This window comes from Pan paniscus, chromosome 3 (assembly GCF_029289425.2).
Source record: "Pan paniscus chromosome 3, NHGRI_mPanPan1-v2.0_pri, whole genome shotgun sequence".
Taxonomy (NCBI): Eukaryota; Metazoa; Chordata; class Mammalia; order Primates; family Hominidae; genus Pan; species Pan paniscus.
Window position 1 is genome coordinate 22848768 of NC_073252.2, and position 20516 is coordinate 22869283.

Genomic DNA, 20516 nt, shown 5'->3' on the forward strand with positions numbered 1-20516 from the left:
TACTCTTTGTTTAACGTTCAAGTTGGGAGTTTGCCCTGCAAGAGACAGTCAACCACTGACTTCACTCGAATGTGCTTGGAAAGGGAAGAACTTAAACCAGCCATGAACAGGAGAAGAAAGCCAGGTTTTCTGGAAACATCGCCAAAACCCAACAATTACTCAGAATGTTCAGAGGTGCCAGGGGGGTGTTTGCATTTCAATGGAAAAAGTTCTGAAAGCGCCTTTCCAGCTGTGATGACATAACCCACACGAGAACATGCCTCTCGCAAAGGATCTCCTTCATCCCTCTCCAGAACAGGAGAAGAGGAAACACAAGAAGAAATGCCTGGTGCAGAGCCCCAATTCCTACTTCATGGATGTGAAATGCCCAGGATGCTATAAAATCACCACGGTCTTTAGCCACGCACAAACGGTAGTTTTGTGTGTTGGCTGCTCCACTGTCCTCTGCCAGCCTACAGGAGGAAAAGCAAGGCTTACAGAAGGTTGTTCCTTCACGAGGAAGCAGCACTAAAAGCACTCGGAATCAAGATGAGTGGGAAACCACCTCAATAAACACATTTTGGGTTAAAAAAAAAAAAAGTTCTGAAAGCTCTGGAAACTATCCTCAGTTTTACTTTCTCATTGAAAGGCAAAAAGCATGGCTATAAATGAGAGACAGAAGCACTTGCTACGGCTTTGTTAAGAGTTAAGAAACGAGACCTCTGGAAAATATGAATTGTCCAATCCTTTGCCACAGAGCCAAGACAAAGTGGTCCAAGTCATAATGGCAAATAGAAAATAAAAGTACTTCCTCTCTGAGAGAAGAAATAGAAGTAGCAGTTTTTATGGGGGCCCTGGGGTGGGTATGGGCATTCACTATCTTCAATTTCAGAGCTGTTGAGTTTAAGGTGCCTTTGAGAGCTGGAGGTAGATAGCAGGTCTGAAAAGCTGGGTATAGATTCAGGAGTTGTTGGCTGGTGGAGGTGCAGCTGGATTCATGGGCCTTGATGGCACTGCCCAGAGAGTAATTTATAATATTACTCTTAATAATGTATCTTTTATGATTTACCTTGAATCTAGATAGAAGTGCAGTTATATTTCTTCACACCATCAAGGAGACCTAATTGTCTCCAGTCACTGACAAGATAAATGATGGGAGAGGGTGGGGTGCTCAAAAGTCAGTCTTTTCTGGGGACACAGGTCAGTGTGTCTCTCCCGGGTCCCTCTGTGCCACAGCTACTCCTCTTAAATCTTGATTCAAGGGCTTCAGAAGCTGATGGCATAGTTATGAGAGGGGTGAAGACTGTGACTGCATTTCCAACAGACCCTGAGGACAATTGGGAAGAATGTGAGTACGGAGTCCTAATATCCAGTGCCATCTGCCCCATCTCACTCTCCATCCTTACCCTTTGCCCTTCCACCTTCAGTTATTCATTCAACATATGTTTTCTGAGCACGAACTGTGCTCCAGGCACTGGGCTGTGTGTTGGTGGTATAGCTAGCAAGACAGATTTGGTCCCTGATCTTATGGGGCATCCTTGGGGTCAGGGTGGGGTAGGGAGATACAAATAAGAAAACCAAGAATTATAATTATACTTATGGGAGATAATGAGATGGAGAAAAAACTTGGTGCATGAAAGTGCAAGAAAAAATTTGGCACAGGAAAGCATGAAAGCGGAATCCTGGCTCGCCAGGTGAGGGAGGGTATCTGGGAGAAACTGAGCCAGGCAGAATCATTTCCGTTTCCTGTCTCCATGACTTATTTCCTCTCTCTTGAATATTCTTCTCCATTTTGTTTGCCTAGTTAATAGACCAGGGCATGGAGCAAGCTGGTTTAATCACTGCATCAAACAGAAGAGTAGATACAGATAAGCTCAATTTACAGATTAAGAACCTGAGCTCAGAGAATTTAAATAATGCGCCAAGTTAACACAGCTATTGCTGGAGCTGGTGTCTCAAATCTCTGTCTTAGTCATGTCTGGCTTTTTTCAGCTGCGTCACATATCAAGCAATCTATTTCTTGTTTAATGTCCGTTAAATGAACTGATGTCAGGAAAGCACCAGGCATATGCCTGTTACAAGAGAGTATGGTGGTTAAGAACATGGACTTTTGAGTCAGATAGAACTGGTTATGTGTCCTCTTCTGTCGTTTTCTCTCTGGGTGACCTTGGTTATCTGATTTTGTTTTTCTGAGCTTCAGTTTCCTTATCTGGAAAATGAAGATAGTAACACCATCTACCTTGTTGGATGATAGGAAATGCCTGTAGAGATTCCTTAATGTAAATATGTTCTCCATAAATATGAGATATTTTTATTGATTTAGGCACTGAATATTTTTGAGCAATTTCTATATGATAAGCAGTTTTTAGGTAAGTATTTGTTTTTTATTCTGCTTTTTTCATCTCTTTCTCCTCTTCTCTCTCACAACATGTAGCAAAGTTAAATGTTCAATGGCAATAAAAACGAGTGAGAAAAAAGACAAGGATAAGACAATTGAGAGATAGAAATGGGAAAGAGAAAAGAGAAACTTAAGTGGAGGCAAAGGCAAAGAAAGAAAACAGAAGAAAAGAAATCACAATTATGGGTAACAGGAAGGAACAGTGAACACTTGAGGAGAGTGGGTAAAGAGAGAAACTACTGAATTACAGTCTCTCCAAGCTATGAGCTTTCCAATATTTCAACTGCTTCGACACAAAACAGCTGTTTCTGTTGTGAGGCTATTCAAGTTGATCCAACAAGCTAATTTCTATGGTCCTCTTGGATGCAAGAATTGAAACTGTGATTTTATTTGCCAGTTCTTTCAATTTTTGGATTTAATTCCTATTTTTTTTCTGCTTGAGCCAAACAAGCTTAAAATATGAGGACTGAGGACGTAACACAATGTGAATGTCAAGGAGAAGTTTGTATTGGAAATAGTGCTCTGGTTTGACAAGACCATCGGAAGCTGAAAACTGACATAACCTTAATGTATATAAGTAGATAAGGCTGTTCCCCAAGGGGTTCAATATGCTTTTATAGATTTATCATTCTATCTTCCTTCCAAGTTTTGCAGGAAAAATGAGATGATTCCTTTGTTTGCAAATTTACAGATAAATAAATCGAGATAGGCTTGTGTAATAACTTGCCTGAGGTGACTCTGTAAAATGAATGGAGAAGTCAGGAATGTAGTTCAGTTCTCTAATTCTAACCTGGTAAACATTAGTTAGCAGGGTATCTTGTTTTTTAAAGAAACTCAAAACCTTAAGGAGGAGCTGCAACTTGATAAATGAAACACATTCAAAATGTTTGCCCCTCACTATTTTATTTCTTAGGTTTGTGTCTGTACATATTAAATGGGGATGGCAATAGCAAAAACCAATCAATTACATTTGGCAGGAAAGAAGTAGAATAAGTTGGTGTTTTCACTATTAGGAATTATACATTTCATTGGATTTCAGATATCTAATAGATTTGGGATATGGCTGTTTAATATTTCCATGTGTTTAGTTGTCTGAAATTAGTATTGGTCAGCCAGCCTCCCCTCCCCTTGCATTTCAGGTTAATGCCAACAATAATGTGTGTGTCCAAGAGGGTTATGGAGGAGCAATGGAGGGGTGCACCCTGACTCTGACACCTTGTTCTGAAGTATACAGTTGCTAGACAGAGTTCTTCCTCTTGTTCTCTGGAATGTGGTGAAGAGGAAGGAACCAGCTGTCTTGGGTTGCAATTTCAAAATGTCAAGTTTTCTTTTAATGTGTGTGTGTGTGTGTGTGTGTGTGTGTGTCATGGCCACGGATTGGCAAGAAAAAGATTTTCACAGGTGAAGGGATGGCCTGCCCCTCCACACCCGTGGGCGTTTCTCGTCGGGTGGGACGAGAGACGGAGAAAAGAAAGAGACACAGAGAGAAAGTATAGAGAAAGAAAAGTGGGCCCAGGGGACCAGTGCTCAGCATATGGAGAACCCGCGCCGGCACCCGGTCTCTGAGTTCCCTTAGTATTTTTGGATCATTATCTCTACCATCGTGGAGAGGGGGATGTGGCAGGACAATAGGGTAATAGTGGGGAGAGGGTCAGCAGGAAAACATGTGAACAAATGTTTCTGTATCATAAACAAGTTAAAGAAAAAGGTGCTGTGCTTTGATGTGCACATACATAAACATCTCATTATATTAAAGAGCAGTATTGCCGCCAGCATATCTCACCTCCAGCTCTAAGGTGGTTTTCTCCTATCTCAGTAGATGGAATATACAATTGAGTTTTACACCCAGATATTCCATTGCCCAGGGAGGAGCAGGAGACAGATGCCTTACTCTTATCTCAACTGTAAAGAGGCCTTCCTCCTTTTCTAATCCTCCTCAGCACAGACCCTTTATGAGTGTCGGGCTAAGGGAAGGTCAGGTCTTTCCCTTCCCACAAGGCCATATTTCAGACTACCACATGGGGGGAAACCTTGGACAATACCTGGCTTTCCTAGGCAGAGTTCCCTGAGGCCTTCCTCAGTGTTTTGTGTCTCTGGGTACTTGAGATGAGGGAGTGGTGATGACTTTTAACAAACAAGCAAAGCACATCCTGCATAGCCCTAAATCCATTAAACCTTGAGTCCACACAGCACATGTTTCTGCGAGCACAGGGTTGGGGGTAGGGTTACAGATTAACAGCATCTCAAGGCAGAAGAATTTTTCTTAGTATAGAACAAAATGGAGTCTCTTGTGTCTACTTCTTTCTACATAGACGCAGTAACAGTCTGATCTCTTTTTCTTTTCCCCACACACAGGCAAGGGGGATGAGTCCATAAGATGACACTGGAATAGGGGATTGGCTTGGGTGCACCAGGGGGCCAGAGACATGGGTCATCCCTGGAGATGGGAGTTGGGACGCTCCCCTGGGATGGAGACTGGAAGTGCAAGATGGAGACTAGAGAGAAGAAAGTTGTTGTGAGGTCAGGAGCATGGTGGCTGGAGAGATCTTCAAAGTATGAGGAGCATTAGCTTCTGGGTCAGATCGCCCAGGTATTCCACCTATTAATTGGGTGATTTTAGGACAATGTCATCATTGGTGGCTCCCTAGAATCAGACCTTAAGTCAAGGGGTTGAGAGCAAGTTATTAATTTAGTGTTGATTCCAGGAAACACTGGCAGGAGAGTAGGGAACTGAGAAAGGAAAGGCACAGAATATAGGGTGGATTATCGAGCAAGTTAGCACAGTGGGAATAGGAGCTGAATTCTACTGAGGAGCCCTCAGAGCAAATGGAGAACATATCTTCCCAGAGTTATTCCACACAATCCTATGGAGGGAAGAGACAGACCCTCTCATACTGTTTTATATTGATTTATACTCAGTACCTGTTTTAAGAAAAAGCAACAAGGAAGTAAAACCAAAGACAGGCAGCCCGGCGCCAGGCCCGAAACCGGGCCTGGGTCTGCCTGGCCTAAACCCAGTAGTTAAAAATCAACTCATAACTTAGAAACCGATGGTGTTCATAGATTCCAGACACTGTATAGAAGAACACTGTGAAACTCCCTGCCCTGTTGTGTAGAATTCTCTCTGACCACCGGTGCATGCAGCCCCTGTCACGTACCACCTGCTTGCTCAAATCAATCACGACCCTTTCATGTGAAATCTTTAATGTTGTGAGCCCTTAAAAGGGACAGAAATTGTGCATTCGGGGAGCTTGGATTTTAAGGCAATAGCTTGCCGATGCTCCCAGCTGAATAAAGCCCTTCCTTCTACTACTCGGTGTCTGAGAGGTTTTGTCTGTGGCTCGTCCTGCTACATCTCCTGGTTCCCTGACCAGGAAGTGAGTTGACTGAGGGAGGGCCGAGGCAGCTCCTTAGGCAACTTAAGCCTGCCCTGTGGGGCATCCCTGCGGAGGACTCTGACCAGCCTGAGTGACGAGTTCCAAAGAGCGCTCCCGGGTAGGAAATTGTCCAGGTGGAACACCTCACCAGAGCAGCACATAGCAGGCCCCCACGGAGGATTAACACAGTGGCTGAACACCGGGAAGGAACTGGCACTTGGAGTCAGGACATCTGAAACTTGGTAAGACTAGTCTTTTGAACTTGCCCCACTCCACCTGAGTGGAAGCGTGGCCTGATCACCCACGGTGTGCCTGTATTGGCACCTTTGTTCTGGTTTTGACTTGCCTTGACTTGGTAAGACTAGTCTTTTGAACTTGCCCCACTCCATCTGAGTGGAAGCGTGGCCTGATCACCCATGGTGTGCCTGTACTGGCACTTTTGTTCTGGTTTTGACTTGAACTGAATTGCTGGATACTTTGGTTTTGGTTTTTGACCTGGCTTGGATTTCTGGATACTCTGATTTTGGTTTTGATTTTGGTTTGGCGTAAACAGCAAAAGTGTGTGTGTGTGTGCCCTTTTACCTGTTCTTTGTTTTGTGGTGTGTGTGTGTGTGGTGTGAGCGTGGTGTTTTGTCTTGAAAAAACATGGGTCAGGCGCAAAGTAAGCCCACCCCACTGGAAACTATGTTAAAAACATTTCAAGAAAGGATTTAATGGAGACTATGGAGTCACTATGACTCTAGAGAAACTTAGAGCTTTGTGTGAAATAGACTGGACAGCATTAGAGGTGGGTTAGCCATCAGAAGGAAGCCTGGACAGGTCCCTTGTTTCAAAGGTATGGCACAAGGTAACCTGTAAGCCAAGGCACCCAGACCTGTTTCCGTACACAGACAGTTACAGCTGGTTTTAGACCCCCTTCCCCCCTCCACGGTAGTTAAGAGAACAGCAGCATAAGCGGCTGGCAGAGGCAAGGAAAGACCAGCAGAGAGTAAAAGAGGCCACCTATACCAATTCTAAGTTAATTTAGACAAAACAAGGTCTTATTAATAGCAAAGAACAATTGAAATCCCAAACTTACAAGGTTTTCAACAAAAGTGAAGTTTGCTAAAGTTAACAGTGTAACATTTATTATGGTAACTCCTAATCTTGTGGCCTTAGACAGTCTAGTTCAAAGACATAAAGTTCGCTTTAAAAAAAAGAAATGCTTATCATCAAAAAAAACAAAATTATAAGGAGACATAAAACTGTAAATTTTTACCTACATTAAGAGGTTAAAAAAATTATTGTTTTAAAAGTTTAAGCAAGTTTTATAACGTTAATTGTAAAGAAAATTCTGTGTGTAAACATATTAGCTAAAGTTAAAAAGGTATTATCCAGTTTTTCTGTGAACTGGACATTAAAAATGCAACAGGTTTTTCTTAAAGCATAAATCTGCTCTTTAACAAAAAATATAAAAGGTTAAAAAGAGTCTATAAAATCTTACTTTATGGTCAAACATGAAAAATTGAATAAATATATCTACAAGGTTTTATTAAAATTAAGTTTAACATTAATAACACACTAATATAAAGGTAAAATTTAACTTATCTGGTATAAAAATCATACAAGAAGCGTTATTAAATATAAAATGGTGTTTAGCTTCCTTTGGTCTAAAGACTAATAAAAATAGGTGCTAAAAAGACGTTCATTTTACTAGAGGATCCTAGAAGTTAAAGACTTAAAACAAACTTTGACAATTAAGACAGAATACCAAGATGCAAATGCCTGGTTGAAATGGATCAGATATTCCATCTGCACGTTAAACAAAACCAATTGTTATGCTTGTGCACATGGCACATGGCAGTCCAGAGCCCCTGATTGTCCCCCTTCCACTAAGGTGGTCCTCCAGTCGACCAGGAGTGGGTTGCGTGGTAGCTCTTTTCCAGGATTCTACAGCCTGGAGTAAATAAGTCATGCCAAGTTCTCTCTGCTATATCCCGAAGTCCCTGCGGGTCAGCCACCGAGGGCCATCCAGCTTCCGTCTCCCAACACTAAGTTCACTTCGTGTCTCTCACGGCAGGGAGGAGACTTAGATTCCTTGGAGACCTGAAGGGATGCAGTGAGCTTAAGAATTTTCAAGAGCTTATCAACCAGTCAGCCCTTGTTCATCCCCGAGCGCATGTGTGGTGGTATTGCGGTGGACCTTTACTGGGCAATCTGCTGAATAACTAGGGTGGCACTTGTGCTTTAGTTCATTTGGCTATCCCTTTCACCCTGGTATTTCATCACCCAGAGGAAGGAAAAAATAATAATAATAATAAGACATCGTAAAGCGAGAGAAGCCCCTTATAGGTCTTTCAGCTCTCACATCTATTTAGATGCAATTGAAGCCCCCAGGGAATACCAGATCAATTTAAAGCTTGAAATCAAATAGTTACAAGATTTAAGTCAATATTTTGGTAGATGACAGTCAGTAAAAATGTAGATTAGATAAACTACATCTATTACAACCAACAACAACAAGCTTTTCATGAGTTTAAAAAAAAACTCAGGTTGGCCCCAGCCCTGAGGCTACCTGACCTGACAAAACTCTTCACACTCTGTGTGTCAGAAAGAAAAAAAAATGGCAGTCGGAGTTTTAACCCGGAATGTGGGGCCCTGGCCAAGGCCAGCGGCCTATCTCTCAAAACAACTAGACAGGGTTTCCAAAGGCTGGCCCCCATGTCCAAGGGCCCTGGCAGCAACGGCCCTGTTAGCACAAGAAGCAAATAAGCTAACTCTTAGGCAAAACCTAAACAGAAAGTCTCCCCATGCTGTGGTGATTTTAATAAATACCAAAGGACATCATTAGCTAATAAATGCTAGACTAACTAGATACCAAAGCCTGCTCTGTGAAAATCCCCGCATAACCCTTAAAGTCTGCAACACCCTAACCCCACCACCTTACTCCCGGTATCAGAGAGCCCAGTTAAACGTAACTGTGTAAAAGTATTGGACTCAGTTTATTCTAGTAGGCCCAACCTCCGAGACCACCCTTAAACATCAGTAGACTGGGAGCTGTACGTGGATGGGAGCAGCTTCGTCAAGCCCTGCAAAGTGACTCTAAAGAAGACGACAAGCCCTGCTCCAGTCACACCCGGAAGCTGACTGCTCCACACACGGCCGAAACATGAGGAAACTCATCGCGGGACTCATTTTCCTTAAAATTTGGACTTGTATAACAAGGACTTCAACTGACCTTCCTCAGACTGAGAACTGTTTCCAGTATATACATGAAGTCACTGAGGTAGGACAAAAGATTGCTACGGTCCTATTATTTTATGGTTATTGTAAGTGTACCAGGACTCTAAAAGAAACTTGTCTGTATAATGCTATTCTATCCAAGGTATGTAGCCCAGGAAATAACCAACATGATGTGTGTTATGACCCATTTTAAGCCTCCCATGATCACAGTTTTTAAAATAAAATTAAGGACTGGTCCTTTTCTAGGTGACACGAGTAAGGTAATAGCTAAAACAGAAGAAAGAGGGGTCCCCAAAAATGTAACCTTAAAATTTGATGCTTGTGCTGCTATTGATAGTAAGCAGCATGGGATAGGATGCGGTTCTCTAGATTGGAAAAAAAAGTTACACAGCAGAAGATAAGTACATCTGTCAAAAATCATATTTATGTGAGATGTGTCAATATTGGTCTTGTGTCATTTGGGCTACTTAAAAAAAAATAAAATAAAATCCCGTTTGACTCCAAAAAGGAAAAGTCAGCCCCTCCTGCATGAGTGGGAGTTGCAGCCTTTTAAAACTGATAATCACAAACCCCTCAGACCCAAAGTAAAATTAAAAACACATGTAATATTAGGCATTGATGGAAAAGGACTAGATCCTAGTGTAAGCATCCTAATAGAAGGAGAGGTTCAAAAACACTCTCCAGAACCAGTATATCAGACTTTCTATGATAAACTAAATGTGCCAGTACCTGAAATTCCAGGAAAAACTAAAAATTTGTTTTTGCAATTAGCCGAACATGTAGCCCAGTCTCTACAAGTCACCTCATGTTATGTTTGTAGAGGAACCGTAACAGGAGATCAATGGCCATAGGAAGCCCGAGAGTAGGTTCCTACAGACCCAGTTCCTGATGAATTCCCAGCCCAAAAGATCACTCTGATCATCTCTAGATTCTAAAAGTCTCAATTATTAGACAGTATTACATAGCTAAAAAAGAAAAAGGATTCATTCATCCTGTAGGGCAGCTTAGTTGTCTTGGGCAAAAGCTGCATAACAGTACCACAAAAACAGTTACATTGTGGAGTTCCAATTACACAGAAATAAATCCATTCAGGAAATTTCCAAAGTTGCAGACTGTTTAGGCCCATCCAGAATTCCACCGGGACTGGATGGCCCCCACCGGGTTATACTGGATATGTGGACACAAAGCTTATGCTAAGCTGCCTGATCAGTGGACAGGTAGCTGTGTAATTGGCACCATTAAGCCATCTTTCTTCTTACTGTCCATAAAGACAGGTGAACTTCGGGGCTTCCCAGTCTATGCTTCCCGGAAAAAAAAAAAAAAGAGAAAACGAAGCATAGCCATAGGTAATTTAAAAAATGATAAATGGCCTCCTAAAAAAAAAATCATACAATACTATGGACCCGCCACTTGGATACAAGATGGCTCATGGGGATATCGGACCCCGATCTACATGCTCAACCAAATCATACGGTTACAAGCTGTTTTAGAAATTATTACTAATAAAACTGGTTAAGACTTGACTGTTCTTGCTCGGCAAGAGACTCAGATGAAAAATGCTACCTATCAAAATAGACTAGCTCTTGACTACTTGCTAGCAGCTGAAGGAAAAGTTTGTGAACAATTTAACCTTACTAATTACTGTCTACACATAGATAATCAAAGGCAAGTAGTTAAAAATATAGTTAAAAATATAACAAAACTGGCACATGTAACCATGCAAGTGTGACACGGACTCAATCCAGGAGCCATGTTTAAAAATTGGTTCCCAGCAATAGGAGGATTTAAAACTCTTATAATAAAAGTAATAATAGTAATAAGCACCTGCTTACTGCTCCCTTGTTTACTATCTGTACTTCTTCAAATGATAAAAAGCTTCATCATTACCTTAGTTCACCAAAATGTATCAACACAAGTGTACTATATAAATCACTATCAATCTATTACACAAAGAGACATAAGCAGCAAAAATAAGAGTGAGAACTCCCACTAATAAAAAGTGAGAGTCTCAAAAGGGGGGAATGAGGGAAGAGAGACCCTCTCATATTGTTTTATATTGTTTTATACTGAGTACCTGTTTTAAGAAAAAACAACAAGGAAGCAAAACCAAAGACAGGCAGCCCAGTGCCAGGCCCGAAACCGGGCCTGGGTCTACCTGGCCTAAACCCAGTAGTTAAAAATCAACTCATAACTTAGAAACCGATGGTGTTCATAGATTCCAGAACATTGTGGAACTCCCTGCTCTGTTCTGTTTCTCTCTGACCACCGGTGCATGCAGCCCCTGTCACGTACCACCTGCTTGCTCAAATCAATCACGACCTTTTCATGTGAAATCTTTAGTGTTGTGAGCCCTTAAAAGGGACAGAAATTGTGCATTCTGGGAGCTCGGATTTTAAGGCAATAGCTTGCCGACGCTCCTGGCTGAATAAAGCCCTTCCTTCTACTACTTGGTGTCTGAGAGGTTTTGTCTGCGGCTCGTCCTGCTACACTATCAGCTGTGGTTGAAGGTTTCTGCAGGGAGAGTTGTGGCAATTCCAGTCTGCTCTACAGGCGGGCAGGGTGGACTCACTCAGGTAGAGTCACAGGTGTGGGTAGTTGGTTGGAAGTCTGGCTAGAGTGCAAGACAATGTTAAGAGATAAATAAATATGGGAAGGCACAGCTAGCACTCTTACAGACAGTCCATTAACATTCCTGAGTCTGTTTTCTCATTTTTAAAGTGGGAATTCCAAGAACTATTTTGGAAATGTTGAAATGTAAGTGAAGGCACTGGCTGGGATCCAGGACCCCAAACACTCTGTCTTACCATAGTAAGAGATCCCAGTTCTGTCTTCCTATACTCACTCTTCCTTTGGAAGTGTCCATGGTGTATGTTTGTGTCTATGCACACAAACAAGGCTGAGAAAAGGAACACACTACAACTAGATGGAACCCTAATCCTGTTCAGCTAAGACTACATAGATCTGTGGGAATTCTGTTGCTCAGAGAAGGCAATCCTAACTTTGGGCAGGAGGCCTCTTTGGACCCTTTAACCCAGAGCCATGCTAAAATATCAGCCCTCTGATTCGCAAACTCTGATACTGGGAAAAGATAAGTCTTTTTGAGAATTAACTAGATACATGCAGTTATAAAGTACCTAGTACAGTACCTGACATATAGTGTCTGCCATATAGTAGGTTTCTCCAAAATGTGAATGCATCCTGTCTCTATGCCTTTCTTCTCTGATTTTCCTTAAGTACTGGGCACATCATTTATAATGCTGCTTTCCCAACTTCAGATTAAGATGACCATAGGAACAGGCCCTGTGCACATAAGCAGTGATGGAGGTGGACGCTAATTCAATTAATAGTATCCATAGGCCAGTGGGCAACCAATGAGGGGACCTGGAGCAAGAGACACTGTCCAAGTGGGTAGAGAGTAACTAGCTAAAACAATGTGTCCATCTCCCTTTTGGGCTGTAGACTGGAAAATATGGAGAGTGGTCAGTTACTAAGGGGTAGGAGGAGAGAGAGAGCGAGATGAAGAGAGAAGAGGAGGCACAAAAGTAGCAGAATAGGAGTCTGAGAGGGCATCTGAGTGAAGATAAGGTGAAGCTAGGGGCTATGACGTAAGTGACAGTCCTTTTCCAGGAAGCAGCATATAGCTGCCCCCAACCCTGCCCAACATGCCAATGCCTGCTAGTCCAAAGCCACTTGAGTCCTGGGAGCAGCATTGCCATGTGCGAGAGTAGTAGGGGCACTGGCAGGAATGCATTCTATTCGTCTCACTGGATTAAACATCTACTGGTCCCAGATCAGATTGGCTTGTGTCAGCACCTTTGAGTGACACACAGGCCCCTCTGGCTTATGTCACTTGCATATTTGACAACTCAGCTATACTCAAGGCAGCTCCCCAAAGCCTGGTCTAACCCTCACCGGAGAGCAGGCAGCTCACACTCTGGCACTACCACGTGTTACCTGGGCCCTGAGTTAGGAAGAGAGATTGCCTGTGGTATCAGATCATGCCATGGGGATTCTGAGTCCATACCGAATGGGGTTGCTTTTCAGGATTTCATTCTGAGAAAGAACGCAAATGAAGAATATAGAATTACACTAGCAGCAAAGTAGAAGGACAGAAGGGAAGACAGGAGTCAAGTGGGTTGTCATATGATGAGGTCAGAGTGAATAGAGCCCTAACGAAACTAAGCGAGCATCGAATGGATATTTGCAAGCTCTATGTACGCATGCATTCAGATACATTTTATCAACTTTATTTTTAGAATATTATTTCATTAACTCTAAGTTTTGAAGGTTTTTGGGGTTTCCAAAATGGGTTACCTCTCCTAAAAACAGTTCTACTTGATTCAAGATGCCAATTAAATGGGTACTGGAGGCAGCCATGGCCACGGACTCTCCTTTTGTTCTCTTTCTTTTTGAGTGCAGGTATAAGCTGCACTGATCCTGACCTTTTGGCCTGAGGATGGAAGCCTTCAGTATCCGTACAACTTTACACCCAAGAGCTGGTGTAGAATGAGTTCCTCTGGCCATGGCAGGATCACAGAGGGGTGCCTGCCACCTGCAGCCCAGCCTCAGTAAGTGCAACTGTGCAGTTGGCAGAGGGGAGGGAGCTAGGGGCACGCCAACCGTTTCTGTTACTTCCTGTAGGCATAGCCCAAGTCTCAGGAAGCAGAATATACACAGGGTACGGTGGGGTGGGGGAGGGGAGGGGAGCCGTTTCTTCCCCCACCCATTACCTACTAGTCCAAAGCCACTTGAGCCATGGGAACAGCAATGCTAACCACAATAGCTGCAGGGACCTGGAAGGGGACTGGTGATGACATCCAACTGCAATACTCTTTTACATTGAGATGTTGATGGACAGGAGTCTACCTAGTCTTCTCTAGAGACACACATGTCAAAAAGCAGGCAAGTATAACTCTCTAAACATTCCTTAGATGCTGTATTATCACCCCCTTCCCTCACTACAATTCTGTAATCTCCACCTTGGGAGGAACAAACACGTCTTATTGCACCTTGCCCAGAAATAATATCACAGCTTATTAATTCCATCTACTCCCCACACAAGGGATAACGACTGTCCACAGAAGGGGTAAGGAAGTCTCAAGTGCCACACAGGGAATTTTCCTAGGGCCTTCCATCATTTTAGGCCACTAGTAAGTCACCTATAGCCAGTACTGTAGCAAGTTGAGAGTGTATGGATTTGGGTACCATTCATCTGTAAAAACCAAAGAAAAGACTTGCACTTCTGGATTAATTCACAGACCTGTGGGAAGACCCTCTTGTCTCACCTGTGACTCATGACCATATTTTGAGATTCCCAAGTCCCTGGAGCCTGCTTCCTCCTGAGCAAAGAGGGTTGTCTTTATTTCAATTGGCAAGGAAAGTCCATTTGTTTGTCTCCAGTCCCGCCAGGGGCTCCACTCTCCCTCAGTTATGGGAGACCTCCTGAAGCAAGGCTGGAGGGAGAGGCTGTGTGGTAAGAGTGAGTTTTGAATGAATATGGACTGATGGCTTTACATGCACCAGGTGCTGCACAAAATAACTGAATTTAATCCTCACTCCGGCTCTGACAGGTGGTTGAGATCATATCTTTATTAAACTTAGCATTTTACAATGGGCAATTAATTGCTGGAGGTGGGATTAAAATCCAGTCTTGTCCAACTCCAAAATGGTATGTCTCTCACTGCCTAACCCATGCTTGCCTCTCAGTGACATCACATCTGTAACTATAGGAGTGTTTCCTTGCTATCAGATCCAAGTGAATACAATCCTTTGTACCGAGTTACCTTGAGGTAGCCAAATGTGCCACAGTCAACTCTAGTTAGAATGAATGAGGACATCATCCCACCTTTGGTTGCTTCAGTTCTCCAATTTAAAATAATATATGTTGGGTACCAAGAACTGATGCTCTACTGAACAATCCCAAATACTTGGAATGACCAAAGTACTGGGCTCTTGCTCCTGGAAAACAATGATGTAAGCCAGCACTGCCTGGACTTTGGGTCTCTCCTCAGGTAGCATAAACCACACAGAGATTGTGATCATCTGCTCAGGTTTTATGCCAGCCTTGCAACAAATCTCCTTATCTTCATGGGATCTTTATCTTCACTTCTGCCTCCACACTACTGTTAGAAACACATATACCAAGACTTGGTGGTTATGGAGTAATAATATCTTCACTCCATCGATGTTGGTTTTTTTCAAGAAAATTTATTTTAAATCTTGGCACTTCCACAGCTGCAAATCTGGGAGAATGAGCCAGCCCTTGTGGAGCTGTGTGTGTTAGCTGGATCAGCGGTGAAAGGGGGCAAGCTCAAGGTATCTTTCAACCGCTGATAAACTCCCAGGGACCAAGGAACCTGGTCCCCATGGCTTTTTATCACTGAGATGCTAGCTCTATAATGCCATCTCCATGGTGATTTCTATGTTGAAGAAGAACATTTGTTTCCTGCCACCAGTAAGAGACCACCTGAATGTTCAGTTGCAGTATCTTCAACTCCCCAGGTGCCTCAGTAGCATTGTCTTCTCTGGGCTTCTCTTATACAACTCATTTTTAGCAAAGTCAAGTTTCCATATTCTAGGTAGTAACTTATCAGATGGATGATCAAAAAGATGGAAGCAAAACATTTTCATGTACTGCATTTCAGTTATTTTCTCTGGGGTTTTATCACCCTTCTGGTGGTTGCCTCCAAAATAACAGGTGTCATTCTGCTCCATTAATCAGGTTCCCCTACCTTTATCCGGGCACTTTTCTCTTCAGCATCTTCTTCAAGATATTTCCAGTTGCCCACCCTGGACTGTTTCAGAATGAGGAGGACACCTGGAGGAATCTACAGGTGCATAGACCAATTTGCAAAAGAACCTGTGAGCCAACGTAGGTTGTGAGATGCATATCCCACATCCAGTTCAGCCCAGTAACTTGGGAAATGGGGGAGAGGTAGCTCTGAAGACCAGACTTAGTACATTTTTACCCCCATCCATGCTTGCAACTGTAAGTTGATCTTAAATCAGTACTTTTAACCAAGTCAACCTCAATCACTGGAATAGGATACCCAGCTGAAAAACTTGGGGTCACTGAATCAATCTCTTATCTGTAAGAGATAATGACGCCTACCCAATGGGGTTCTGAAAAATATGTAATGCCTGACATGTAGTGTATACTCACTGAATGTGGCTTTTAACCACAACCTTTATATTTTTGCCAAGAGTATCACCTTTCTGCAGCAACCCTGAGAACCTCGCGCTAACCTTGTCTTAGATTGCTCATTCCTTTCCTATATTTAGACACCAAACTCCATTCATTTTCCCCTTGAAATGTTCATTCCCATGATCAAGATTTTGCTTAAACACATTTTATTTTCATGTCCAGATTATTATCTCAGCTGGAAGAATTAATAAGCAACACAGTCACCCAAGAAGTATTTACTGAGCACCTACTGAGCTAGGGGGCAAACGACTCTGACAAGTCTCTGTTCTCAAGGCACTCACATTCATATGGGTGAAGATAGATAACAAACAAGGAAAAAATTGGACAGACAAAAAATTTAGGTGGTGCCAAGTACGATGCAAACACCAAAACAGTGATGCAATAGAAGACGTCAGAGAGAGTGGGAAGGTTACATTAAATAGATGTCCAAGAAAGATGTCTCTGAGGAGAAGCTACTAGGGCTGAGATCTTAATGACAACAAGGAACCCAAGGGCTGGAAGCAGAGCATTTCGAACATGGCCAGTGGGTGCAAAGGCCCTCACACGTGAATGGGCCTGGCCAGGTGGAAGGACAGAGGGCAAGGGTGTTGTGGTTGCCCTGTGAGTGCGAATGGCCCAAGATGGGATGAAAGAGGAGGTCGGGACCACACCGTATAGGAATATCAGATCATGGTCAGGGCTTTGGATTTTTCAGGGGTGCAGTATAAGCCATGGGGAGTTTTAGACAGGTACAGAAGTAATTTACATTTTCTTTTTTTTTTTTGAAACGGAATCTCACTCTGTCGCCCAAGCTGGAGTGCAGTGGCACGATCTTGGCTCACTGCCAGCTCCGCCTCCTGGGTTCACGCCATTCTCCTGCCTCAGCCTCCCCAGTAGCTGGGACTACAGGCGCCCAACACCATGCCCGGCTAATTTTTTGTGTTTTTAGTAGAGACGGGGTTTCACCGTGTTAGCCAGGACGGTCTCGATCTCCTGACCTCATGATCCGCCTGCCTCGGCATCCCAAAGTGCTGGGAGTAATTTACATTTTCTTTTTTCTTTTTTTTGAGATGGAGTCTTGCTCTGTGGCCCAGGCTGGAGTGTGGTGGCGCGATATCAGCTCACTGCAAGCTCCGCCTCCCAGGTTCACGCCATTCTCCTGCCTCGGCCTCCTGAGTAGCTCGGACTACAGGCGCCAGCCACCGCGCCCGGCTAATTTTTTGTATTTTTAGTAGAGATGGAGTTTTGTCCTGCTGGCCAGGCTGGTCTTGAACTCCTGCCCTCAAGTGATCCACCTGCCTCAGCTTCCCAAAGTGCTGGGATTACAGGTGTGAGCCACTTCGCTCAGCATTATAGTCCCTTTCTATATAATCCTTTTTTAACTTATCTCAATCTGAATGTGGCCTCTGTTTCCTTTGGGACATTTACTGATAGTTGGTGCCTTTCGCCTGGGGACAGGTGCAGCTGCTGGGAACTGGTAGAGTAAGGCTTGTGGCATCACCATCGCCTGGGGTAGTTTGCTTATCACCTGGTTATTGAGATCCAAGGCTGCTGCAGGAGGTATCTTGGCAGGTGTTTGGTGTAAATGGGGAGAAAATTGGCAGGTGGTAGGTGATAGATGGTAGATGGTGTGTTTATGAGTCAGGTGGAACAAACTGAAGACCTCTAGAAATCATTCGTGAGATGTGATGAAGACAGAGAAACAGTTTTATAAAAGTTTTTTTTGTGTATTTGAAACTTTAAAGCTGACATTTTCTGAGAAACACCTATTACTTTGATGAGAAAACTGAGGGTTCAGTAAGTTATTAATTTACCCATTAAGTCATTCATTCAGAAAATACTGAGGGCATATTATGTAACAGGCACTATATTGGGCATAAAGTGAATGAAACAAAAACCCTCATGGGGCCATATTTGAACCCAAGTCGGTCTGCCTCTCAACATAGAGTTCTTTCCACTGTCTCAAACTGCCTTCTATTAAACATTTTATAACTCTCATTTTTCCAAAACATGACATGAAGGATCAGTCCTCTGCCATTTCCTGGAACCATGGGCTACTTTTGCGTCTTTTCTTCTAGATGTGCACTTTCAGCTAAGCTTGGCAGGATCTCCAAACTCCTAAACTCTGTGTCCTGGTAAGTCATCACCAGGACTAATCACAAACGTTAATGTTGGTGCTTATTACTGAGCCGTTGGGTCTATTTTTAAGAACATAAAGAATGAAAAGATTAGCTCCCTACAAGATCCCCCATCTGTTCAAATGGAAAAACTTCACAGAGCCCTAGGGTGCTGGGCAGCACAGATTCCAGCTTGTGTTTTTAAGGAGTATTATTAAAAAAAAAAAAAAAAAAAAAAAAAAAAAGGAAACAATTATTTCAGTGTCTCTCCAAAGGAAAACATCTATTTCAACTCAAAGAATACTTTGTAGCAGTAGAATGTAGTAAGTAAGATCACAAATTTGGGTGTCAGTAAGACTGGGTTCCAGGACTAATTCTTCATTTTAGTAGCCATGTGACTTCAGGCAATTTCCTTAGCATCTGTAAACCTTGATTTAGCCTTCTAAAATAGAGATTATCAGAGACAATCCCTACCTCGTGAGGTTTTCATGGGGACTAAACGATATCATGCACGTTTCATACTTAGAGTAGTGCAGGTCACATAGTAAGTGCTCAATAAATATAGTCACTATTGTTATATGCATTATATCTTTCACTTACCACAACCTTAAGAAGGAAAGAAAAAGTGATTATGTAATCTAAATATTTGTAGCCAGGGAAGCAAATAGTTCTTATTATAGTTTTATAAGAAGAACATTTTTGATTAATTTAAAGGGAAACCATAGACGTTTAAAATAAAAAATAGAAGCAGAACCCTGATGTGGCTAACACAAGTTAGACAACATTTATTAAAGTTCTAAAGCTTTATGAAAATTGTAGACCAAATAGAAATCCATAAAATTTCCTTTATTTTATTGCCCTTATCTAACTTAGCCACTAATAAATTAGTACAATATTTTATGGATATTTTCAGAGGCAGCTCTTATAATTTTCAGTTGACAACCTTAACAAGGTATTGGTTACATGAAATGCATGTTCATTCTCAACCACCCATCTGTTTTTTTTCTCTCCAGAAACAAATATTTTCATTTTAGACTTCAAATTCATATTTCCCATTTAGTGTGCGTTACTTATATCTGCTGTTTTATTTTTCTTGATGTATTTATAATAAGTGAGAAAATCAGATCTAGACCCAGCTTACAAGTTATGGAAGTTCTAGTGTTCTTCAGGGCAGAGCTTCTCAGGCAGCAGACTGTGGGCAGTAAACAGGTGTGCCACAGTATTTGCCCCCTGGCTCCTGGGTCTACCAGTCAGGGCCTGGGCCAGCCCAAATCTCTAAGCTCATTGCCCTCCCACCTCCAGCAGAGCAGTCTTGTCCACTGTGTGTGCTACACAAATACCACCTCCTTCCATGTGTGCTTCTCTTGGAGAAGGAGGAGCTTTGAGCTGTGCCCTTCCAGAACAAGGCTAAAGGAAATGTGCAGGATTGACCCTGTGTTAAAGAGTAGAGCAGAAGAAGAGAGCACGAAGCAACCAGGATGAGGAAGAGGTGACATGAGGGACAAATGCACAGGGAAAAGAGGGAATATGGGAGGTCTTTCTGCCTAGTGGTCAGAAGGAAGGTCAGATGGCGACAGCAGGATCCTTAGACTAGAAAATAAGAGGCTTTCCTCTTCTTTAATGTCCAGAATCATGATTTATTTCTTTCCTTCATTACTTGTAGTTGTCCAAAGTGAAGAAATTCTTGGGAAGCTATTATGAAAACTATTTACAACTGAATGCATTCCCAATTACAAGCACTGGACCAGCATTATTTGGGTTTAGAATTTGAGCTGACTGTGAATGGATTATGAGACTCATGTGAGTGTCCCCTGGCTGGTGGGTCATGGCCTGAAGCTGCACTGTGCAACCTGCAATGTGTTTCATAAAAACACTCAACTGAGGTAGCAAGTACTGGTGCTGGTGGCAGTGTTATTTCCACTTACAGGAGCAGTGTAGCTCCGTAGCAGTGCAATCCGTTTATAACTATGTGAAGATTTGTGTATGAGAACCTCAGTGAACTGACAACACATTACTGATTTACTCCGGTAATGTCCTGTGCTTTTTATAGATTAGCACCCCTGGGCAGCAGGCCATCTGGCTTGCCCTTTAGTTTGACCTGGCCTGTAGCATGGGTTTTGGAATTCACAGACCTGAGTTCAAGTCTGAGCTCTACCACCATTAGCTGAGCAACACTGGGCAACTTATTTAACATCTCTAAACCACTGATTGCAAATCAGAGAGATGTGATAACCATAAAA

General features: G+C 42.7%; 1 protein-coding gene across 1 annotated transcript; it reads left to right on the forward strand.

Moving 5' to 3' along the window:
* The first annotated feature begins 224 nt into the window (after window positions 1-224).
* On the forward strand, window positions 225-614 carry LOC106634670 (small ribosomal subunit protein eS27-like). The gene has a single exon (XM_014344587.5). The coding sequence runs from the start codon at window positions 257-259 to the stop codon at window positions 509-511; it is 255 nt and encodes an 84-aa protein (XP_014200073.1). The 5' UTR covers window positions 225-256; the 3' UTR covers window positions 512-614.
* Window positions 615-20516: the final 19902 nt, after the last annotated feature.

What these genes read in the sequence shown, in the direction of transcription:
- LOC106634670 (XM_014344587.5), top strand. Translation starts at nt 257, where the DNA reads ATGCCTCTCGCAAAGGATCTCCTTCATCCCTCTCCAGAACAGGAGAAG.